The sequence below is a fragment of the Bidens hawaiensis genome, unplaced genomic scaffold, assembly GCF_021521415.1.
Source record: "Bidens hawaiensis isolate Kalapana, Puna unplaced genomic scaffold, B.hawaiensis_p1.1 tig00041837_1, whole genome shotgun sequence".
Classification (NCBI taxonomy): domain Eukaryota; kingdom Viridiplantae; phylum Streptophyta; class Magnoliopsida; order Asterales; family Asteraceae; genus Bidens; species Bidens hawaiensis.
In genome coordinates this window covers 22382-46120 of record NW_027497416.1, presented here as the reverse complement: position 1 = coordinate 46120, position 23739 = coordinate 22382, and the positions used below count along the sequence as shown (strand labels likewise).

Here is a 23739-nt window from a genome sequence, read left to right as displayed (position 1 = left end):
GATGTGGGTGTCCTCAAGAACTCAACTGGCGCCTGGGTAAATAAGTTGACCGCTGAACCATCCCCCGCCAAGAACATTTGTGAGGAGGCGCTGGTGGGGGTTGGTATGAGCAGGAGGTGGGCGGACAGCGCGACTGAGCCCGTTATCCAAGTCGACGGCTTGTGTAAGTTAATCTCATTGCTTTACTTCTGCGCGAATATAATTCGTTTTGCTGACATTATTTGACTTGTTTTGTGCAGTCACCAAGGAGTATATCCACGCCGCCTATGATGAGCATATGGAGGGTGGCTCCGTCGCGCTCGGCGCTGGGGAGGTTGGTTTCCCCGATCGCTTTGATGACATGTTCATCCCTGTTGATCTGGGATTTCTTTTTGACAGCGATGCGCCTGGTAAGCCTTTGTACTTTTGTTTATGCCTTTATAATACCAAATTTGGCTAACATTTCCGTTGCACGTATTGTAGATGCGCTCGAAAACTACGAGCTGGAGCTCGCGGAAGAGGAGGCGCCCCAACTAAAGCGTAAAGCTAAGGGGAAAACTGGCGCAGGGGCCAGTAAGAAACAGAAGAAAGATGATGCCCCTGTTGTTCAGGATCCTCCTACTCAGGCGAAGGGACCTGAGAAAACCCAGGTGTTTACCACCAAGTTTTCCTTGTCTTCCCTGCCTCAAAAAGTGGGCAGACCTCCTGTCCACCTGAGGTATGGTGCCACTACCTCCTCCCTTCGCGCGGCGGAAAAGGGGAGCGGCGTTGCGCCTGCCGTTTCCTCTCCGACAGGTATACTTTGCTTATCCTTTGGTTATCTTTTATGGTTCTATGAGCGCGATTCTGATAGAATTACTAATGAATCTTTGCTCACTCAAATGTTTGTAGAGCCGGCGACCCTGGTGGACCAACCTCAGGCGCAACAAGGTGCCGAGCCAGCATGTATTCCACAGATTCCTTCGTGTATCTCTCTGATCACATAGCTTGCTTCCTCAGCATCTAGGCATTTCATGAGCGGCCCAAGATAAGAGCGTCGATATAATTTGCCATCAAGGAGTTCATAGTTCTGCGACTTGTGTCTTATCTTCCTCGCCTGTGCGCGATTGTCCGGTACCTTTCCCTCCTTCAAGAATTCCATTATTGGAGTTATCCATGATGAAGGAGTTGTATGAGTTACAAGGACAGACTTCGCTACCACCGACGGGTTGCTCATTACTTCTACCCTGACATCTTTGCCAAAGTGATCGAAACTGGTTGATGCCATCTTACTCAGCGCGTCTGCAGATTTGTTTTCACTGCGCGGAATATGAATGATTCTGAAGCAGTCAAATTGCTCGATGAGCTTTTTCGCCTGCTCTAGATATAGAGGCATGGTGTTTTCCTTGGCATCATAAAGGCCATTGACCTGTGCTGCTACCAAGTATGAATCAACATGGGCCTCTAGCTTTTTAACTCCGAATTTGTGCGCGATGCGCAGGCCAGCCAGCAGGGCTTCATACTCAGCCTCATTGTTGGTGCTCTTGAAGTCCAACCTGATGGCGTAAGTATATTCATGATTCTCTGGATCCACCAGTTTGAGGCCTGCGCCGGACCCCTCGTTGTTTGAAGCTCCGTCAGTGAACAATCTCCAAACATTTTCTTCATCATTGGCTCGCGGAGGGTCTGCCTCGCGCTGAGCCTCTTCAATTTTTCCTTCTGGGACTTCTGCAATGAAATCAGCCAAGACTTGTCCCTTTATTGCTGGACGGGGCTTATAGGCGATCGTGTGCTCGCCTAATTCCAGCGCCCATTTTGTCAGCCTTCCTGAGAGCGCGGGGCGCCGCAAGACTTGCTGGATGTTGTAACCAGTCAGAACTTCAATGGGATGACCATTGAAATATCTATGAAGCTTGCGCGACGCGTGTGTTAGTGACAAAACTAACTTTTCCATGATGGAGTAGCGCGTCTCAGGATCTGTCAGCACCCGACTCACATAGTATATTGGTGTTTGGATTCCCTTGCGATCCACCAACAATACTGTGCCGATGGCGCGCTCTCCTGCTGATAGGTACAATGTCAAAGTTTCACCAGGAAGTGGAGCTGTGAGCGCGGGCAGATTTATCAAACATTCTTTAATCTCACTGAAAGCTTGCTCGGCCTCAGGAGTCCATTTGAACTGGCTTTTCTTTAAGCAGTTTCTCAATGTATTGACAAATGGGGTAGATTTGCTTGCATGGTTCGCTAGGAACCTGTTGATTGATACCAATCTACCATTCAGCTTCTGGACTTCTTTCATGGTGGATGGCGAAGGCATGTCAAGGATGGCCTCCACCTTCTCAGGATTCACCTTGAAACCATCCTTGGTGACCATTACACCTAGAAATTTTCCCTCTTGTACGCCGAAAGTGCATTTGCTCGGATTGAGCTTCATGTTAACTTCCTTTAGGCGCCCAAGGGTTTCCTCGATGTCTTTGAGCATTTGTTTTTCCTCTCTGCTTTTGATCACCAAATCATCCACATAGACTTCTAGGTTTCTTCCAATTTGCTCGCTGAAAACGGCATCCATAAGTCTTTGGTAGGTGGTGCCCGCATTCTTCAAACCAAAGGGCATTTTTGTGTAACAAAAAACACCCTTGTCGGTTCTGAAGGCGGTCTTGTCCTCATCTTGTGGTGCCATTTGAATCTGGTGATAGCCCTTGTAGGCATCCAGGAAACATTTGAGCTTGAATGGCGCCACGGAGTCCACCTTTGCGTCGATGTTTGGGAGGGGGTAACAATCTTTTGGGCACGCTTTGTTGAGGTCCTTGAAGTCAATGCACATCCTCCACGACCCGTTACTTTTCTTTACCATCACAGGATTGGCTACCCACGTCTGGTATCGTATCGGGCGGATGATGTTTGCGCGCAGTAAATCCTCAACCTGCTCATTCATGGCCCTCGCTTTCTCATCCCCCATGACTCTCTTCTTTTGAGCAATTGGCTCTACAGACTTGAACGTGTTGAGAGAATGTTGTGCCAGGTCTCACGGAACCCCAGTCATATCAGAGTGTTGCCACGCGAAGACCGACATATATGCTGTGAGCAATCTTTTCATTCTCAACCTCGTGTCGTCTGATATCGTAGCGCCAATTGTGATTTTTTGCTCCGGGAATTTCGGGTTTAGAATCCATTCCTCTGGCGCGTTGTCTGCCATTGGAAGTTTCATTCTCCCTTCCCGCGGAGTACTTGTCACTGCACACAAATGATCTCTGTATACAAAAGTTACACCTGTTGGTGTTGGGAACCCCAACGCGCCGTGCGCTGGCGACGGTATGGCGTTGAATTGGGCAATCGTTCCCCTACCCAAGATCATATTGTGGCAAGAAGTGGTGGGCAAGACCAAGAAGTTAACAACTTCGGCTCGCTTGTGTTTCTCATCCCCCATGGTTAGTTCAAATTGTATTTGACCTAGGGGATGAATGATTTCATTTGAAACACCAGAGATTGGTGCATTCACAATTTCAAGCCTTGCTTGGTCTGCCGGATCCAGTTTCCTGAAACATTGCTCATACATGATGTCTGATTCGCTGCCAGTGTCCACCAGGACTTTTGACACTTCATAATGAGCAATGTGTGTAGTGATGACCAGAGGACTGCTGATTGAAGGGCCTCCCCTGATTCTTGGGAAGATTACTTGCTGCTCGCGCCAATCTCCTTGGATTTGCGCGCTTCTCTTTCTTGATCTTTGCCCTTGCGTTCCTCCCTCGGCTACACAGATTCTTTTAAACTTTTTACTGGCAGAGGCTCCTTCCGGTTGTTCATTTTCAGGTCTTGAGTTTTTCACCAGGTGAGCCAGCTTGCCTGATTTCACATCTTTCTCAATTGCATCCTTCAAGTGGTGGCATGCATCAGTGTTGTGTCCTGTGGACTTGTGAAACTCACAGTACTTGCCACTGCTTGACGGTCCCTTGTAGTGTAGTGGCTTGGGGCTTTTGAACTGGACATTCTCAGTGCTCAACACTTGTGAAGGTGTTTTAGTGAGGGGAGTCCATATTCTTGGCAGAGGTCTGCTAGGATCTCTGCCGCCTTCCCTCTTATCACCTTCCCCGCGATTACGAATGTCTTTTTGGGGCTGAGGTGAGCTTGGTTGCGCCTGTTTTTCTGCGGGAGAAAAACTGGTTGGTTGCAACCTGGACCATATAGTGTTCTGTTTGCCCCTTCTTTCGTTGCTGCGCGGTGTCTCAGCTTGATGCCCTCTTTCTCTTGCCCTATCTTGGGCAATTTGTTTTTCATTTCTCGCGAATACTCGCGATGCTTCCATTAGCTTGGCCCAAGTGGTGGGCATGCCATCTCTGCTTACGAGAGCTCGGCGGAGTTGATCACTGCGCGCGCCTTGTATGAAGGCCTCGCGCAATAGTTGCTCAGTGATGCCTCCGATTGCCAGAGACTCCTGATTGAAACGAGTGATGTAGTCTTCAATCGTTTCATCATTCCTGCGCACGCAGTGCATGATGTCATCAGGGTCGCGCGTGTGCCTGCGCTGCTGTACGAAGTGAGCTTGGAACTTTTCCAAAAGTTCCTCGAACCCATCGATTTGCCCAGTCGGCAAGCTTTCGAACCAGACACGCGCCGCGCCCGTGAGGCAGCGAGCAAACATGTGACACCATGTTGGCATCGTCCAGCTTTCTAGGTTTCCCGTGTTGTAAAAACCTTGCAAGAAATCGTCTGGATCTGTTGTGCCGTCATATTTGCCAAAACCACTTGGCATCTTGGTTTTGTGCTGAATGGGGGCCTTCGCGATGCGCTCAGTGAATTTTGAATGTTTCACTAAGATGGCTGGCCTGTACGGTGTGGTTACGTCCACTTGCCCTCTCACTGGTGGGCTGTACGGTGCGTGCAGATCCAGATCGGCTCTGGCTCCAGGCGCCATGTTCATTTGCGCGCGGGGCTGTGAGCCTCCTGCATGAGTATCTCGCGTCCTCCTGACGCTGTGCACTTCTTCATCACTAAACTCAGCGTGTTCAGTGTGAACAGAGTGACCCTCTTCCGGCGCGCGCCCCCTTCTTGTTCCATGAACAGTTTGCTTATCAAACGCTTGCCTTTGTGTTTTTTGTTTGACCAGCTCATTGTACTTGTCCATTAGACGCCGTTGCTCGTTTATGAGCCATTCTTTAGGGTCATTTGTTTCATCTTCTGGACCCATTGGTCCTTTTTGTTTCGCGCCGGCAAGATTTTGTAACGTGAGATCGTCTGGAGGAGTTTCAGTCTGGCCATGAGGAGTTGTGATGAAGGGACGGTTACTGGTGGTGCGCGTAGAATCACGCGGCACCCTCAGAAACTGCTGTCCCTCATTAACATCCTCACGTTCAATATCCTCCAGAACTTGATCAACGTTACGAACGCCAGAAACCATGGTGAATTTTTTTTTTTTTTTATAGATCTAATGAAGATCTTGTTGCCGTTGTAACAGTGGATGGCGCCAATGAAGAGACGTGGATAGACTCACTGGTAGACGATCTACTTTCCTCGGGTGTGATTATGCTATTCCACCGATGGTTCTCTGGGATCTTGATTCTTCCACCTACAAAATGAACAGCACCGTAAACTTACCCCTCAGAAAGGGACAGAGGGGTCCTCTTTGGGGTAACCCTCCGGTGTGAGAATAAGTGTTTGTAGGAGAAGGTAATAATATGAGAATAAGGAAATTTGGAGAGTATTGCTTAATATAGCTGAATACTCTGTAGTTAGATGTGATTCTGTGTTACTGGATGTAATTGGATGATTGAGTGTTGTTGGATCTGTCTTCCTTGTGGAGTTGATGTGGTATTTATAGTGCTAGGGTTTCCACTGATTGGGCTCAGCCTTGTTGGCCTCCTCCAATTGATTTGCGCAACGTGTCCTTGGGGACACCTGGTGCTTTTTCATTGGTTATAATCACGTGGTAGCACATGAGTTTTGCTGAGTTGTCCACCTTTCATTGGCAGCTGTCAACATCAGCATATTCTTATTCCTTAAAAAGATACCTTCTGGAAGGTTGTCTGACGTGCACAATCAAGGTTGCCCTAATCCTGATTTGGATAAGGACGAGGTTGATTATGTGCATGTCTGATACGCGCCTATCCTGAGGATGCGCGAGGTCTTCTCTTTATTCTCACGCGCAGATGTTTCATGCGCAGATGTGATATGCACAAGCATGTGATATGCGCCACGCGCGGATGTGATATGCGTGAGCATATGTGATATGCGTGAGCATGTGATGCATGAGCATATGTGATGCCTGAGCATGTGATGCATGAGCATATGTGATATGCGTGAGCATATGTTATATGCGCCATACGCATAGGTTTTGGATTTGTGCCTTCATAATGTCTTGATTTCAAGACTCTTGTCTATATCTTGTGGGTTGACCCGCCTCGCTCGGTGTTGAGGCGGGTACATACCTCTTCAAGCCCCCCCAGTCTAATGTGTGTCTTGTCTCGCGCGAGCGAGGTAAGACAGATATTAGACTTAATAGTTTGCTCTTTTAATAGGGTTTTGTCTTTTTCTTCAAATGTAAAATAATAATAATAATAATAATAAAATATTTTTTTCTGTAAGTTCGATCTTTTCGCAAATTGTTGACATGCACACCCAATATTTTTAAAATAACCAAAATTGTTATTGATAGTAATCCTTTTGTTTTGACCGACACCCGAAACATGAAAGTAAGTCAAATTGATCATTAGTAATATATATACATTTTTTTAAAAATCGACCTATGTCCAAAATACTCGTAACCATTGTTGTATCAAAACTAATCGAACTAGAACGTAAAAAATACCCGTATAAAAATTAATCTTTTTGTTTTGCCCGACTACTGTAAAATACGAAGCAATTCTAAACCTGTAATTGAAAAATGAACCAAGGTAGAGCTTTTCAAGGCCAAAAACAAATGAACACAGTCTGGTTGGTTAGTATGCCAGTTTTTTCAATCCAATATGTTTTCATATCTTAAAGGGTCAAAACATTAAAAGATTTAGCTTGAAAAGAAACAACGCAAATAGATCAAGCAGGTTGTTGTTTGTAATATTATGGCTATCCAAGTTTTATATAAATATACTAAATTGACATTCTATCAACTTTTTACCTCCAAACACGCAAGCCTTGATACCATTAACAATAAATCGAGAGACAATCACCTATAACACAAAGTTGTGCAAAGACAAATTATTAGTAATGTCCAATAATGAAACAAATAAATGTTAATGAATATTCAATATATCACAAAAGCAAGAAAACAACAAATAAACACACAACTAAGCTAGACCTTATTCAAACCTGTTTATAACAAAACACATAACATATATGCATTCTATTACTGAATTATGATACCCAAAAAAACAAAATGTACAACTTTAGATACATATGGAAAGTAAAACGAAAAACCGAATACCGTGCTGACTTGTTTGTTCCATTACTGGTATCGGTATCGTGTTTTCAATGCCAATATCACTACTTCGGACAACAGCGATGCCGTTGGGTGCGGCTTCACCACCACTTTTGAGGAAAGCTAATTATAGAAAATGATAGGCTTATTATATAACATTAAAAAAAATCTTAAAACAGACTTTGTGATGCAGTCTAGAATCATGACAACAAGAACCACACCACCCATACACTCATCAAGTGCATCAGCAAGCGCGTCAATGCTTTGTTATGCAGTTTTGGAAGCGATCAATGGCTCAAGAAACTCATGATAATCAAAGACAATAAATCGAACCAAAAGATTCCAAGAACAAAGTTCTTATCATTCAAAAACTGAAAAATACATAACCTTCAGCCCTAACTTATACTAAAATATAATGAGATAAACTTGGAAACAAGATAAACACAAAATATTAAAAGATAATAAAAATAAGAATTTAAATTAGGAGATGCTCGTGCATCATACTCCCGATATTCGAAAAACTCGTCCTCGAGTTTTGCTTCGGACCACGCCCACCTGGATCAAAAGGAACATTAACCCGCTACTTAATTATTGACACCATGACTGGCCATGATCTTTTACTTGACTGGCTACACTATCACAACAGAAAACTCAGTTCTTTAAAATAATATATCAACAGAAATTTTTTTTGATACAGAAAAATGTGGAACTAAACAACACTGAGGAATGAAGTAGGGTTGGGAGGTGCTGGTATTTTGACAGTCCCTTCAAGCATCAACACCACCCTCTTCATCGAAGGGCGGAGAGACGGCTCCTCTTGAACACACCAAAGACCTATTTTGATCATTTGTTCGAGTCTCTTCTTTTCTACTTCATCATCATAATCTACCAGTTTTAACACTTCATCTGCTTCGTAACACTCGTACACCCAATCTTCAAGAATAGCTTCACCATCAGGAAGACTGTTGTCCACATTCCTCCTGCAACACAATATATTAAATAGAACAATCCCGAAACTATAAACATCCACTTTAACTGTTATCTGTTGCCCCTTGTGCCATTCGGGCGCAACATAACCCCTCGTTCCTCTAATCAACGTGGACGTTTTGGTTTGATCATGTTCAAGTAGCTTAGCCAACCCAAAATCTGAAATCTTTGCACATCCGTATTCGTCCATGAGGATATTCTGAGGCTTAATGTCACAATGGATTATAGGGTTATCACATTCTTCATGTAGGTAAAGTATGCCATGAGCAATATCAACCGCCATTCTAATTCTTTCAATCCAACTCGGTTTTGGCTTGCTTTCTTTGGGTCCGAATAATATATCCGCAAGTGATCCTTGAGTCATGTACTCAAAAACCAGTAGCCTTTGAGGACCTTCACAACAGTAACCGAGCAACCTTGTTAGGTTACGATGGTGTGTTCTCCCGATCACCTTCACTTCGGTTTGAAATTCTCGTTCCCCTTCTTGTGCTAATTCTTCTTTTAACTTCTTCACCGCGACTTGTCTCATCGAGCTTGATATTATACCTTTGTAGACTATCCCAAATGATCCTCTACCCAATTCTTCTTTGAAACCATCTGTGATTTCCTCTAATGAAGCATACGAAAATGCCCGAGGCCCCATGTCCTCGAATAATTGGACATTTAGATTTTCAGATATCTTTCGGTATGCCCAAGCTTGAGTTCTATACATGATTACTCCAGAAATTATCAAAACAAGTACAGCAAATAAGATAAGGGAAACACCGATAATCATAGCATTCTTTTGCCGCACTTTCTTAACATGAACCGGTTGATCATTAGTTGGATCCCATCCGTTTTTATTAGTGGACGTGTATACTTTAATCAACCCAACATTTGACTCACTAGCAACTACTTGCACGTATCTTAACGGAAGCCCCTGCAATTTGCATTCTTGCCCTGTGAATAGTGCCGCTTCGCAGTTGCAGTCGTTTAAGCAAGCAGATGAACACTCTTCTTGTGTTTGTGCTTTTGTGATGAGATATGCAGCATCTTCCCATAGAGCATTATTTAAATTTGTCATTCGGATTGTCGTACTAGCTGCATCCTGAATCTTGCAGCTTTCTATGGTGTTATTTCTTCGGCAACCCGAAGTCCAAAGATCTGGATTTACTACTTCAAACCCGGGTAGACATTGACATCTTGCAGCGTCGTTCACGACCGAACAATACCCGTTAATGCCACAAAGACCGACCGCCATACACTTGTTTGACGACGCTGCCCATATGATAGATCCATTCTTGTCCACATGAGTTAGATTATGAAAATACAACCTAAAGATTCCATCCACATCAAATTTCATAACATACAATGCATCTTTTGTTGGATATCCTCGTTGAGTTAAATTATAGATAAAAAACGTCGAATTTTGTAACAAGTACAGGAAACCATCGGAAGCAAGATTCAGTGTCACGTTTGGTCCGGCTTCATACGTGCCGGCAGCCCAGTAAGCGCGATCATCAGTCCCTCTATTCGGGTACAACACAAGGTTTCCATCTGTTTGCATACTCAGCTGGAACACTCCAATTGAGTGGTCGGTCTTCGAGACACTGGAATACAACGTTTGGCCGGGCAGGAGACGCTGCCCGGCCAAAAGGGTATCAGTAGGGTTGGCAAAGCTTTGCCAAAGCACCGTCCCGGTCGAATCATAAAGCACAAAGTTTCCAGAGTTTTGCATGGAAGCAAAAGAAGCACCACTAGTATCAAATAGATTAGTTTCTTGACCTTGTGTTTGTTCCATGGTGAGCCTTCCATCAGATGTGAACCTCAAAGTAGCATTATTTGAGAATGGAAGGGTCTCACGACTAGCGGTCCAGACTACGGTCTTTTCTGGAACGCCGGCAATGTATATACCAACCGCGTAGCCACCCGTTTGTGGGTAGAAACCGAAGGCGAATAATCGGGATGGTGAGAACCAAGAGGTGTTTGCACCGGTAGGCGTCAAAGAAGAACCTCGGGTGATATTGGATTGGGATTTTGCTATATTGAAGGCAAGGCTAATTGTGAACAGAAAGGCAATTAAGCTTGCCATGTAAATGTTATGTGTAAGACTGTAAGGAAGAGTTTGTTCACTTGTTGTATTAAGTTTACAACTTTTTTTATATAACAAAAAGGAAGCAAGAAGTCAAAGTCTAATCTCATTTTTCAACTTTACAATAACTTCATTCATTGCCGTGTTCGGAGGTGAGGAGACTCAGTTTTGCAAAAAGTTTGAAATTTGATTTTTCAGTTGTTTTAAGGTATTTAAATTTGAAATGATAAAACCACTATTAAAGTTTATTGATGGAAATAAACATTTTATGAGCAACTGAGTTTTAGAGAAACTAAGAGAAACTAATACATTGCATTTGAAATGTGTAGTAGAACTTGTATTCACTAATTCTTGCGTAGACGACTCGGTTTTGAATAAATTTATAAAGTATCCTATGTAAAAATAAGCATCTCATGATGGTATTTTCAAATTAAAAAAGACATTATGTTGTTAAATATTTATATATGTATTTTAATTTTCCGGAGTGTGTTTAGTAAAAGTTATATCAAAGTGTAACAAGTCCAAAAGTAATTATAATATGAAAATGTAGTTAGTAAAATTATTATATGAAAATAATATCAAATTTTAACATGCCCAAAAGTAACTCATATCAAAACCTTATGTTGATTTATAATTTTTTATTTGAATCACTAATCATTAGGTTTCTAATTGTAACTAATATATATTTTATAAATCTTGTTTGAAAGCAACGTCAGTAACTTAAAAAATATATATACATATTGACCAGTCTAAACATATAAAAGAAATAGGATGCAAATGGAAGTCAAGTCTTTATTCTCTTCGTTGTTAATTGTTATTTATTCTTTGCCGTGTTTTGGAAGGTGGTGAGATCATTCATTTTAGCAATTGGAAGTCAAAAGTACACACCCCCAGGGCCCCAACCGTGATGGGTTTGCAATGGGATGACCAATTCTTTTCTAGGTCATGTACTCATGTCGTGAGATGTCTGCAAAAGTACACACTTACAGCCGGTTTTTGTCATAGAATGGAACAAATGGCCGATGCCGTTAAAGGTTAATATTTTTGGATGAAAAGTGAAAATGGGAAGACTCGCCGCATCAACACGGACCTGTTATCAAGACATGACATGAACATGTTTCCTGTCTTAAATCCCGACCTATTTAAAACATGTTTAAATTTGTGTCTTAAAATGTTAAACACCTATTAACCGTAGTAATCTATTAATAACTTGCTTATATTTTTACTTAAAATTTCTTCATATTTTATTAAAGTATGTTGTGTATTAATGAAAAATTGTATGGATTTTTGTTTCAAATATGTTAAAGATTATTTTATTAATGCTATTGTCTTTACCTTTTTATTAAGACTTTTATAAATTTTTAATAATTATTATTTCAAGTTATATGTATTATATATTGTGTCTTTAATCATGTTCCTAAACAGGTCGTTTCGTGTTAACATGTTTCTAAACAGGGTTGTCTCGTGTTGGGAGAAAATTACAATATTAATTATCGCGTCATGTTTCTGTTTAGCATCGCATTTAATTGTGTCTTATGGAGTTGTGTCAGACATGTTATGTCAACCCTACTCTATAAAGAAGGAAGACCATTGATGAGATTAAGTTGTGCCCCCCCCCCCCCTATGTGAAGGCGGAAAGGAATCAGTTCATCATATTTTTCTATCATGCTACGTTGAATCGGAGATATGACAATTTGTTAGTAGTTGGTGCAGGATTCCATCGGTGTACACATTTGAATTATGGGACCTTCTAACTATCCACCTAAGCAATGGTCTTCAAGAAAGAAAATGAAAGAGCATTTAATCGGTGAAACTCACGACTATTTGGTGTATTTGAAAGACAAGAAACATGGCCAGTCGTAATAATAACCAAATTGTCTGTTAACCATATTACCTTGATCATAACCAATCAACTTTGTCGGTTATGGCTATTCCCACAATTTGAAAAAAAAATGCATATGTTATTCTCACAGCATAGAAGTTATCTGGACACGATTTGCACCTATACGGCTCGTACAGGGCTATACGAGCCGTATAGGTGCAAAATTTTGTTCTTTTGTGATAGAGAGTTTCAGGTGTTTGAAGCTTATTCAGCTCGTATAGTGGCTATGTGACCCCTATAAGTACAAAATGTTGTTCTTTTGTAATTGAGAGAATCCGGTGTTTGAAGATTATACGGCTCATATAGGGGCTATACGATCCATATAGACTGGAAAAGTTGTCGTCAGTGCATTAGTTAGTCATGTAAGGGCTATATGACTCGTATAGCCCCTATACGAATCGTATAGAGATATTAACACACAATAGGGTGGTGTTTGAATATAACAACCCTTTATAAAGCATTCGAATAAATAATAACTTTGGGCTTTACAGGCCCAAGTGAATCAAATGTCTATGGATCTATTGCATCTATGTTATCAAGCATAAAATACCATGCTAAGCATAACACTCACATATCTACAGTTTCAAGAATGTGTACAAGTTACAAAGACGGACCGTGTGGAAAAGAACTTGATAATAAAGAAATACGATATTGGATTTCAATAATTCAAACGTTGACTTATTTGTTGGCGTTAGATCCAAATTTTAAGAATGTACAACAATAGTAAATTTCAATATATAAGAGCTATTTACTAATGGAGCTAGACTCTGTTATTTTTTGTTGATGTGGACCATGACATACGTAAAATAATAATAATAATAATAATAATAATAATAATATAATTAGATTTACCCACCATCCCACACGGTGAACCTTTCTCCCCCAAAAACTAATCCCGACTAGAACCTCCACCACAAACCACCAGTCCACCACTTGATGCTTTCTGATAGCAACCTGCACCACCACGCATACCAACCCCCCGTTATCACGATCATAATATCCCAACCCAAATTGAAATGGACATCTTGCACCACCATGAACTTAAGATCAACTGTCTTCAACCAACGACTTCATAAATCTACCTATTCTAATAAAAGAAAATAGATGTTAACACTCGTCACTTGGAGAATCATTCCTAGCCTAAATGTTTCGCTAAAACTGTTGACACTTCCAAAACTTTAAGCACCTCCTTTTGTAATTTAAGTAACAGATACAATTATGGTTACATATATATTCTTTTTATATTTATTTTTAACCCAATTTCCTTCACGATTTTTAAACAGACATAACTTTTTCATACATTAAGATATTTTTAAAAACATTGAACCATAAAAACGAGCATTTAATTTTATTTTATTTGAGTATGATATTACTATATTTTTATCATTTAAAAAACAACATTTTATATAGGATTATTTGTGGTCTATTTTGATGGTTTTTAAACTAAACCATTAGTAACATTGTCATCGAAAACCGAAACCAACCCGCTGAAAATTGAAATAGACCGGCCAAAAGTTAAAGAAAAAATCAACTATGAATTAATCCAATGATCGGTTTGAATAGTTTCATGGTTTCAGCCGAACAATACACACCCATAAACTACTTGTGTGATTACCAGGGTCTTCATTTCCCGTTGCATCACGTGGGTACCCGTCTAGGTATTTAATATATACAAACATATATATTATAAAAATTATATTAATGACAAGCTCATTTAGGCTCGCGAGCTGGCCTAAGCTCGATAAATAAAGCTCGGGCTCGTTTATTAAACGATCTTAGTTTTAGGATCGAGTTCGAAATATTTTAAGCGGCTCGATAGAGCCTTTTAACGATCTGATCTCAAATAGCTCGCGAGTAGCTTAGCTCGTTTGCATCCCTAGCTGCAAGGGGTAGAAAATGATGGTTGTGTGATGGATGGCTATGGTGGAGGAGGTGGGTGGTGGTGCTTTAAAATAATATTTATTTCATATTTCACGTCATCCACATAATGAGTCAGCTGATTTTTCCCCTGATAAGCGTTTACGTAATGGTCTATGTTAGGGGTGTTCACGTTTAGGGGATATATGACCCGTATAGACTGGAAAAGTTGTCGTCAGTGCATTAGTTAGTCATGTGAGGGCTATATGATTCGTATAACCCCTATACGAACCGTATAGAGTTGTTAATACACCATGGGGTGGTGTTTAAATATGACGACCCTTTATAAAGCATTCGAATAAATAATGGGCTTTACAGTCCCAAATAAATCAAATGTATGTGGATCTAATGCATCTATGTTATCACGCATAAAATACCATGTCAAGCGTAACACTCACACATATCATCGGTTTCATGAACGTGTACAAATTACAAAGACAGACCGTGTGGAAAAGAACTTGATAATAAAGAAATACATTATTGAATTTTAATAATTCAAACGTTGACTTATTGGTTGGCGTTAGATCCAATTTTTAAGAATGTACAACAACAGTAAATTTTAATATATTTTCATCTAAGAGCTTTTCACTAATAGAGCTAGACTTCGTTATTTTTTGTTGATGTGACCATAACGTACGTGAAAATAATAATAATAATATAATTAGATTTACCCACCAACCCACACTGTGAACCTTTCTCCCCCAAAAACTTATCCCGACTAGAACCTCCACCACGAACCACCAGTCCACCACTTGATACTTTCTGATGGCAATCTGTACCACCCCCACGCATACCAATTCCTCGCTACCGCAATCATATTATCCCAACCCAAATTTAAATGGACATCTTGCACCACTATGAAATTAAGATCAACTGTCTTCAATCACCGACTTCATCAATTTACCTATTATAATAAAAGAAAATAGTTGTTGACATTTGTCTCTGGAGAATCATTCCTAGCCTAAATTTTTCACTGAAAATGTTGACACTTCCAAAATTGTAATCACCTCTTTTTGTAAATTTAAGTAACAGTTACAATTATAGCCCTTAATATTTTGGATATATATTCTTTTTATATTCATTTTTAACCCGATTTCCTCCACGATTTTTAAACATGCATACTTTCATACGTTAATATTTCTTAAAAAAACATTGAACCATAAAAACGAGCATTTTATTTTATTTAATTTGAGTATGATATTGCTATATTTTTATCATTTAAAAAACAAAATTTTACGTAGTGGTATTTGCGGTCTGTTTTGATAGTTTTTAACCGTCAGTAACATTTTTTTTGTCATCGAAAAACGAAACCAACCCGTTGAAAATTGAAATCAACCGGCCAAAAGTTAAAGAAAAAAATCTGATATGAATTAAACCAATGACCGGTTTGAATTGTTTCATTGTTTCAACCGAACAATACACACCCATAAACTTGTTGTGTGATTACCAGGGTCTTCATTTCCCGTTGCATCACGTGTGCACCAATCTAGTTATTTAATATATACAAACATATATATTATAAAAATTATATTAATGACAAGCTCATTTAGGCTCGCGAGCTGGCCTAAGCTCGACAAGTGAAGCTCGGGCTCGTTTATTAAACGATCTTAGTTTTAGGATCGAGCTCGTAATTTAAGCTCGGCTCGATCGAGCTTTTTAACGATCCAATCTCAAGTAGCTCGCGAGCAGCTTGGCGCGTTTGCATCCCTAGCTCCAAGGGGTAGAAAATGATGGTTGTGTGGTGGCTGGATGTGGAGGAGGAGGTGGGTGGTGGTGTTTTAAAATAATATTTATTTCATATTTCACGTCATCCACATAATGAGTCAGCTGATTTTTTCCTCTGATAAGCGTCTACGTCATGGTCCATATTAGGGGTGTTCACAGTTCGGTTTGAAACCGTGAAACCGTCCAAACCGGTCATCGGTTTGGTTTCACGGCTGGTTTATTTTCTTCACTTTTGATCGGTCGGTTTCAAATTTTCAAACCGTAACGAGCGGTTTGGTTTACGGTTTATAAAAAAATCAACCGTATAAAACCGGACGGGACCGGAAGATTTTTCTATATATTTTATTTTTCTAAAATTATATATAATGTACATACAGTCTGTGTTTAATGTGGGTTGGTGGATTTTACATAAAATTTAATTAACGTGTTTGGTTTTTTATTACAACTCCACGCTTTTTATATGTTTGTTTTTATTCATTAGTATGTGAACTTTCGACTATGTAAAACTTAAGCGCTAGTGCGATACAATTTATGTCATGGTCAATAGAAAACAACTATCTTAGAGGTTGACTGGAGCCATTGGTTGTAGCTCCCTATATCAAGTTTAATATGTGGAGTTGGTTTATAATCTATGGAGCCGCGTAAAAAAAATTTATATGTGAATGTGAACCAACATTATTAGATTTATCAAGATCTGGAGAGTAGGATATTAAATAAAAATGTTTTGTGAAACCAAATCGGAACCAAACCATTAGTAACGGTTCGGTTTGGTTTTCAGTTTCAACGGTCCGGTTTCGATTTTCGATATTCAAAACCGTTACTAACGGTTTGGCTCATTGTTTGACCTAAAAACCGCTCAAACCGGACCGCGAACACCCCTAGTCCATGTTACTAATGGAAATCCTCGCCTATGGAGGAAGAAGGCGAAGATAGCCGATAATAGTTGGAATTTAAGCTTAGGCTATGCGTAGTGGAGGGCTACAAATGGGGCGAATTGTGACACGTGACACCCAGTCAGCAAGGAGTGAGAATTTGTTTTTGTGGTGTAATGACGTAGGGGCTACAAATTGGGCCCACAATATCTTTTTTTTTATTATTTTCTTTTTATAATTAAACTAAACAAATAAAAACCAATTTATTTAAATAATTAAATAAAAATGCATTAAAATTAAAAAGAAATACAAAAAAAATACATAACTAAAAATTAAAAAATACATAACTAAAAATACCCATAATATTCGCTCATTTTTTTTCAATTCGTTGTCGTTGCAATAATGCGGCCTCTTCGTGTAACCCGGCCGCTTTGAGGGATTCGTATTATTTACTTATTTTCCGCAATTTCAACATAGCAGCAATCTTTTCATGTTGTTTGTTGGTTTCTCTCATGGCATCGTTGAATTCCTCGACACACTTTTCGTGTTTTTTGATGATTTCTCTCATGGTAACGGTGAGTTCCACGGAATTCGGTTGGTTCGGGTTGTTTCTAGGATTCATTCTGCTAGATTTTTTTTAAAGAAGGTGTATGTTTATATAGATGTGAAATGGAGAAGAAGGATATGAACTGGATATGAAATGAAGAAGAAAGTTTATGTTTATATAGATATATAAATATATTGTTTTAATTAATTTTTTTTATTGTTGACCGTTGTCAAATGGTCAAATTATCAAAAAAAATATTATTTTTAAACAACTTTGGCGACAATAACAATCCGCCCCCGCCGCCCCTTTTCGCCCAAAAATCGCCCCGGGGGTGTTCGCGCCCAAAATTCGCCCTAACCCACGCCCACTGCACATTGCCTTATGTTGTTTTTTGATACAAAAGTTTAGCCATCCATCTTTGAGGAGGTACAAAAGGATGGTGTGTTGTAGACTTGTAGGCTCGCAAATGGTTTTTAATGTTAGAAGCTAACACATGTACTTTAGATGGTGTACCTGAGAAATCGGTATGTCAAGTGGTTTGTTACAGACAGGTGGAAACGTAACCAAGACCGATATATAAATATGCTACTTTGGTATTTACCAAAAAAAACATGATTCATGTTGTGAATGCATTACTTCTGGTCATTTTTTAGTGGGTTATCTAAAAAAGATAAGATTTTCTTGGTTGGTATATTGACATGTTTTTGTGTTATGAATTTTGTACTTTAAAAGCAATTATGTAAGTATCACATTCATGTAAAAAAAAGTTGGGCATTTGGATTGATTTTGAAGTTTAACATAGCTTAATTGACTATACAAGGTGAAACTTCATAGTAAACACTTTGCAGCTATCAAAATTCAAACTTGACTTGGTAATTTGCTAATTTACTAAAAAAACATTTATGTAAAAACCAAAATTATCTAAAAAGTAAAAACTGACATTTTGACTGCTTGTGAAGTTTAACTTAGCTTGATTCACCTTAAAAGTCAAAGTCAAAAAGAGCATAAGTCAACATTCATAATTAAATTTTCTTTTCCTTTTTTGTTAACTTAAAAAAAAGATGAAAAGGTTTACTCTCCATCGCATACCAAAATAACCAATAATCAAAATGTAAAATAATAATAATAAAATATTTTTTTCTGTAAGTTCGACCTTTTCGCAAATTGTTGACATGCACACCCAATATTTTTAAAATAACCAAAATTGTTATTGATAGTAATCCTTTTGTTTTGACCGACACCCGAAACATGAAAGTAAGTCAAATTGATCATTAGTAATATATGTATACATTTTTTAAAAAATCGACCTATGTCCAAAATACTCGTAACCATTGTTGTATCAAAACTAATCGAACTAGAACGTAAAAAATACCCGTACAAAAATTAATCTTTTTGTTTTGCCCGACTACTGTAAAATACGAAGCAATTCTAAATCTGTAATTGAAAAATGAACCAAGGTAGAGCTTTTCAAGGCCAAAAACAAATGAACACAGTCTGGTTGGTTAGTATGCCAGTTTTTTCAATCCAATATGTTTTCATATCTTTAAGGGTCAAAACATTAAAAGATTTAGCTTGAAAAGAAACAACGCAAATAGATCAAGCAGGTTGTTGTTTGTAATATTATGGCTATCCAAGTTTTATATAAATATACTAAATTGACATTCTATCAACTGTTTACCTCCAAACACGCAAGCCTTGATACCATTAACAATAAATCGAGAGACAATCACCTATAACACAAAGTTGTGCAAAGACAAATTATTAGTAATGTCTAATAATGAAACAAATAAATGTTAATGAATATTCAATATATCACAAAAGCAAGAAAACAACAAATAAACACACAACTAAGCTAGACCTTATTCAAACCTGTTTATAACAAAACACATAACATATATGCATTCTATTACTGAATTATGATACCCAAAAAAACAAAATGTACAACTTTAGATACATATGGAAAGTAAAACGAAAAACCGAATACCGTGCTGACTTGTTTGTTCCATTACTGGTATCGGTATCGTGTTTTCAATGCCAATATCACTACTTCGGACAACAGCGATGCCGTTGGGTGCGGCTTCACCACCACTTTTGAGGAAAGCTAATTATAGAAAATGATAGGCTTATTATATAACATTAAAAAAAAATCTTAAAACAGACTTTGTGATGCAGTCTAGAATCATGACTAACAAGAACCACACCACCCATACACTCATCAAGTGCATCAGCAAGCGCGTCAATGCTTTGTTATGCAGTTTTGGAAGCGATCAATGGCTCAAGAAACTCATGATAATCAAAGACAATAAATCGAACCAAAAGATTCCAAGAACAAAGTTCTTATCATTCAAAAACTGAAAAATACATAACCTTCAGCCCTAACTTATACTAAAATATAATGAGATAAACTTGGAAACAAGATAAACACAAAATATTGAAAGATAATAAAAATAAGAATTTAAATTAGGAGATGCTCGTGCATCATACTCCCGATATTCGAAAAACTCGTCCTCGAGTTTTGCTTCGGACCACGCCCACCTGGATCAAAAGGAACATTAACCCGCTACGTAATTATTGACACCATGACTGGCCATGATCTTTTACTTGACTGGCTACACTATCACAACAGAAAACTCAGTTCTTTAAAATAATATATCAACAGAAATTTTTTTTGATACAGAAAAATGTGGAACTAAACAACACTGAGGAATGAAGTAGGGTTGGGAGGTGCTGGTATTTTGACAGTCCCTTCAAGCATCAACACCACCCTCTTCATCGAAGGGCGGAGAGACGGCTCCTCTTGAACACACCAAAGACCTATTTTGATCATTTGTTCGAGTCTCTTCTTTTCTACGTCTTCATCATAATCTACCAGTTTTAACACTTCATCTGCTTCGTAACACTCGTACACCCAATCTTCAAGAATAGCTTCACCATCAGGAAGACTGTTGTCCACATACCTCCTGCAACACAATATATTAAATAGAACAATCCCGAAACTATAAACATCCACTTTAACTGTTATCTGTTGCCCCTTGTGCCATTCGGGCGCAACATAACCCCTCATTCCTCTAATCAACGTGGACGTTTTGGTTTGATCATGTTCAAGTAGCTTAGCCAACCCAAAATCTGAAATCTTTGCACATCCGTATTCGTCCATGAGGATATTCTGAGGCTTAATGTCACAATGGATTATAGGGTTATCACATTCTTCATGTAGGTAAAGTATGCCATGAGCAATATCAACCGCCATTCTAATTCTTTCAATCCAACTCGGTTTTGGCTTGCTTTCTTTGGGTCCGAATAATATATCCGCAAGTGATCCTTGAGTCATGTACTCAAAAACCAGTAGCCTTTGAGGACCTTCACAACAGTAACCGAGCAACCTTGTTAGGTTACGATGGTGTGTTCTCCCGATCACCTTCACTTCGGTTTGAAATTCTCGTTCCCCTTCTTGTGCTAATTCTTCTTTTAACTTCTTCACCGCGACTTGTCTCATCGAGCTTGATATTATACCTTTGTAGACTATCCCAAATGATCCTCTACCCAATTCTTCTTTGAAACCATCTGTGATTTCCTCTAATGAAGCATACGAAAATGCCCGAGGCCCCATGTCCTCGAATAATTGGACATTTAGATTTTCAGATATCTTTCGGTATGCCCAAGCTTGAGTTCTATACATGATTACTCCAGAAATTATCAAAACAAGTACGGCAAATGAGATAAGGGAAACACCGATAATCATAGCATTCTTTTGCCGCACTTTCTTAACATGAACCGGTTGATCATTAGTTGGATCCCATCCGTTTTTATTAGTGGACGTGTATACTTTAATCAACCCAACATTTGACTCACTAGCAACTACTTGCACGTATCTTAACGGAAGCCTCTGCAATTTGCATTCTTGCCCTGTGAATAGTGCCGCTTCGCAGTTGCAGTCGTTTAAGCAAGCAGATGAACACTCTTCTTGTGTTTGTGCTTTTGTGATGAGATATGCAGCATCTTCCCATAGAGCATTATTTAAATTTGTCATTCGGATTGTCGTACTAGCTGCATCCTGAATCTTGCAGCTTTCTATGGTGTTATTTCTTCGGCAACCCGAAGTCCAAAGATCTGGATTTACTACTTCAAACCCGGGTAGACATTGACATCTTGCAGCGTCGTTCACGACCGAACAATACCCGTTAATGCCACAAAGACCGACCGCCATACACTTGTTTGACGACGCTGCCCATATGATAGATCCATTCTTGTCCACATGAGTTAGATTATGAAAATACAACCTAAAGATTCCATCCACATCAAATTTCATAACATACAATGCATCTTTTGTTGGATATCCTCGTTGAGTTAAATTATAGATAAAAACCGTTGAATTTTGCAACAAGTACAGGAAACCATCGGAAGCAAGATTCAATGTCACATTAGGTCCTTTTGGAGACGTGCCAGTATCCCAATAAGCGCGATCATCAGTCCCTCTATTCGGGTACAACACAAGGTTTCCATCACTTTGCATACTCAGCTGGAATACTCCAATTGAGTGGTCGGTCTTCGAGACACTGGAATACAACGTTTGGCCGGGCAGGAGACGCTGCCCGGCCAAAAGGGTATCAGTAGGGTTGGCAAAGCTTTGCCAAAGCACCGTCCCGGTCGAATCATAAAGCACAAAGTTTCCAGAGTTTTGCATGGAAGCAAAAGAAGCACCACTAGTATCAAATAGATTAGTTTCTTGACCTTGTGTTTGTTCCATGGTGAGCCTTCCATCAGATGTGAACCTCAAAGTAGCATTATTTGAGAATGGAAGGGTCTCACGACTAGCGGTCCAGACTACGGTCTTTTCTGGAACGCCGGCAATGTATATACCAACCGCGTAGCCACCCGTTTGTGGGTAGAAACCGAAGGCGAATAATCGGGATGGTGAGAACCAAGAGGTGTTTGCACCGGTAGGCGTCAAAGAAGAACCTCGGGTGATATTGGATTGGGATTTTGCTATATTGAAGGCAAGGCTAATTGTGAACAGAAAGGCAATTAAGCTTGCCATGTAAATGTTATGTGTAAGACTGTAAGGAAGAGTTTGTTCACTTGTTGTATTAAGTTTACAACTTTTTTTATATAACAAAAAGGAAGCAAGAAGTCAAAGTCTAATCTCATTTTTCAACTTTACAATAACTTCATTCATTGCCGTGTTCGGAGGTGAGGAGACTCAGTTTTGCAAAAAGTTTGAAATTTGATTTTTCAGTTGTTTTAAGGTATTTAAATTTGAAATGATAAAACCACTATTAAAGTTTATTGATGGAAATAAACATTTTATGAGCAACTGAGTTTTAGAGAAACTAAGAGAAACTAATACATTGCATTTGAAATGTGTAGTAGAACTTGTATTCACTAATTCTTGCGTAGACGACTCGGTTTTGAATAAATTTATAAAGTATCCTATGTAAAAATAAGCATCTCATGATGGTATTTTCAAATTAAAAAAGACATTATGTTGTTAAATATTTATATATGTATTTTAATTTTCCGGAGTGTGTTTAGTAAAAGTTATATCAAAGTGTAACAAGTCCAAAAGTAATTATAATATGAAAATGTAGTTAGTAAAATTATTATATGAAAATAATATCAAATTTTAACATGCCCAAAAGTAACTCATATCAAAACCTTATGTTGATTTATAATTTTTTATTTGAATCACTAATCATTAGGTTTCTAATTGTAACTAATATATATTTTATAAATCTTGTTTGAAAGCAACGTCAGTAACTTAAAAAATATATATACATATTGACCAGTCTAAACATATAAAAGAAATAGGATGCAAATGGAAGTCAAGTCTTTATTCTCTTCGTTGTTAATTGTTATTTATTCTTTGCCGTGTTTTGGAAGGTGGTGAGATTATTCATTTTAGCAATTGGAAGTCAAAAGTACACACCCCCAGGGCCCCAACCGTGATGGGTTTGCAATGGGATGACCAATTCTTTTCTAGGTCATGTACTCATGTCGTGAGATGTGCGCAAAAGTACACACTTACAGCCGGTTTTTGTCATAGAATGGAACAAATGGCCGATGCCGTTAAAGGTTAATATTTTTGGATGAAAAGTGAAAATGGGAAGACTCGCCGCATCAACACGGACCTGTTATCAAGACATGACATGAACATGTTTCCTGTCTTAAATCCCGACCTATTTAAAACATGTTTAAATTTGTGTCTTAAAATGTTAAACACCTATTAACCTTAGTAATCTATTAATAACTTGCTTATATTTTTACTTAAAATTTCTTCATATTTTATTAAAGTATGTTATGTATTAATGAAAAATTGTATGGATTTTTGCTTCAAATATGTTAAAGATTATTTTATTAATGCTATTGTCTTTA

At 38.9% G+C, this 23739-nt stretch overlaps 2 protein-coding genes across 2 annotated transcripts; both read right to left on the bottom strand.

The window, feature by feature from the left end:
* Nucleotides 1–7706: 7706 nt before the first annotated feature.
* On the bottom strand, nt 7707–10448 carry LOC143593220 (G-type lectin S-receptor-like serine/threonine-protein kinase LECRK3). The gene has a single exon (XM_077072916.1). It carries the CDS (start codon nt 10422–10424, stop codon nt 8076–8078), a length of 2349 nt encoding a protein of 782 aa, XP_076929031.1. The 5' UTR covers nt 10425–10448; the 3' UTR covers nt 7707–8075.
* Nucleotides 10449–19946: 9498 nt separating this feature from the next.
* Nucleotides 19947–22411, bottom strand: LOC143593218 (G-type lectin S-receptor-like serine/threonine-protein kinase LECRK3). The gene has a single exon (XM_077072915.1). It carries the CDS (start codon nt 22403–22405, stop codon nt 20057–20059), a length of 2349 nt encoding a protein of 782 aa, XP_076929030.1. The 5' UTR covers nt 22406–22411; the 3' UTR covers nt 19947–20056.
* Nucleotides 22412–23739: the final 1328 nt, after the last annotated feature.

Coding starts and splice junctions, on each gene's coding strand:
- LOC143593220 (XM_077072916.1), bottom strand. CDS start 10,424: ATGGCAAGCTTAATTGCCTTTCTGTTCACAATTAGCCTTGCCTTCAAT.
- LOC143593218 (XM_077072915.1), bottom strand. CDS start 22,405: ATGGCAAGCTTAATTGCCTTTCTGTTCACAATTAGCCTTGCCTTCAAT.